The 1,880-nt window shown below is 38.4% G+C and overlaps 1 protein-coding gene across 1 annotated transcript; it reads right to left on the bottom strand.

Moving 5' to 3' along the window:
• Nucleotides 1-448: 448 nt before the first annotated feature.
• LOC112525664 (peroxidase 64-like) lies at nt 449-1,880 on the bottom strand. The gene is made up of 4 exons (XM_025135886.1): nt 1,662-1,880; nt 1,336-1,524; nt 1,081-1,243; nt 449-957 (listed from the first exon to the last, which is right to left on the bottom strand). Exons 1-4 carry the CDS (start codon nt 1,878-1,880, stop codon nt 560-562), a joined length of 969 nt encoding a protein of 322 aa, XP_024991654.1. The 3' UTR covers nt 449-559.

The raw sequence follows: 1,880 nt of genomic DNA, 5'->3' as shown, positions 1-1,880 counted from the left end.
TAATCATGTGTTTGTTAAACAATGCATACGTTGTTTCATAGTGTGATTGCTTTTATGGTGTATTTTTTGTTTAACATTGTCACCATCCTCTCGGACCAGCTAATGATCATCGCCTTGGTAAGCTATTACCAATGTTTGTAAAACAAAAAATCTTTGCATTGGAACTCTTGTTCCCGTTCTTTATTTCTCAAGTTTAACATGAAACAACATATTATTAGTGGTTCTCACGGTTCTCAAACTTTTTGTGATTCTATTTTTGTGTTTTTCTTTCTACATGAACATCTTATTCTAAAAATTTCTAATACAATGGCATGCGATCATACGTCATCCTTTGCTCCACATGGTAAGTCAAACTGAAGTAAACATGACTTCAAATTAAGCTTTCAATCTGTAGCGAGAACCTTTTTATTGAATAATCATTAAACAGTAACCATTATGACAAAAAATACAATAAATATGCATATACTTCAGTGATCCTTCAAACTTTTCTGGACGAAATCCAAATGAACATAAAATGCAAACAATTTCAACCAATTACCTTCCCTTCAGCCAATCTGGTTCAGTTTACCACCCTACAATCTAACCTAACCTCTTGGCCACCACCACTGATGCTGCTCATCTTGATCATGGATTTCACAAATGCTTTCTCAAACTCGTGTCTTGAGCTAGCAAACTTTGAGACCATTGCCTTTGTGCTTGCCATTGTCACCAATGATTGATCAGATGAAAAAATACTCTTACCTTGGAGAAGTAACTTATAATATCTGTTGTCGAATGTAGTGGGTGTAGAGTCAAGATTCGCCCCTGCATTTTTTACGGTGTTTTGTGCCGGGCAGACCCTCTTTAAACTGGCTGCAAACGATGATTTCAGTGTTGGGTCTACACTTTGCTTTGAAGCAAAGTTGTGTATCCTGTTCTGGAACGATGAGCAATGAGCGAACCCGAGAGTATGGCCTCCTGCACAGGTAAAAGTTAACCTTTATTCAACTGGCTTATTTTGCCAAGTCTAGAGGCTAACTCATTAAATTTGCACTCTTCCGGATTATAGGTGTGTTTTAGATGCAAGATTTGGTTGATTACCTGAGAGTGCAACTAAATCTTTCATGGAAAGACCTCTTTGTGAAAAACTTTGTTGCAACTGGGAAATGTTGAACGTTGGAGCTGGTAACTGTCGTGTTTCTGTTGCCTTGGAAATTCTTCCGTCCTTTCTTCCTTTCGGCACATCCCATGTTGGCCCTCCAGACTACATTCCATCACATTCCAAAAATCCCAAATTTTAACATCATAATACATAAAATGTGTAACATATAACTTGTCAACAAGAACATTACTGACCAAAGTGACCGCATCTCTTGCTGCTAAGGCCAAGATATCAGCACAAGARACGGTTTTAGGACACACAGCCTCTACTGCTTTCTTGGCATTGTCGATCACGTAGAATGCATGCAAAGATATGTTTGGAGGTCCATCTTTCTCAGCTTTGTTCTTCCCAGTTGAATTCAACAGCACAGAAGCATCACATCCCTTCAAAATATAAGAGTCGATAATCAGACAAAATAATATAGTAGATCTGCCACTGTTACTTGTAACTTGCCCTTACGACCATCCTTCTTTTATACATGACACAGAAAATACAAATTTTATGGAAGAACAGTAGTCACCCTGATAAAGCAATCATGGAAATGCATTCTAAGAAGTGCAGCAGGAACTGTTCGGTCATTCAACATGGCTTTCTTCACAACACTCGTAATGGCTGATTCGGCCTGTGGGCATGTTTGGTCATAGTAGTTAGAACTCAGTGCATTGATCACGTTAAGACGAGCTATTCCCAACAATACTAAACCGAAAAGAATTGAAAAGATGGTGTTCTTGGCCGCCAT

This window comes from Cynara cardunculus (assembly GCF_001531365.2).
Source record: "Cynara cardunculus var. scolymus isolate 2C chromosome LG 13, CcrdV1, whole genome shotgun sequence".
NCBI classification, from domain to species: domain Eukaryota; kingdom Viridiplantae; phylum Streptophyta; class Magnoliopsida; order Asterales; family Asteraceae; genus Cynara; species Cynara cardunculus.
This window is presented reverse-complemented; position numbering and strand designations above follow the sequence as displayed.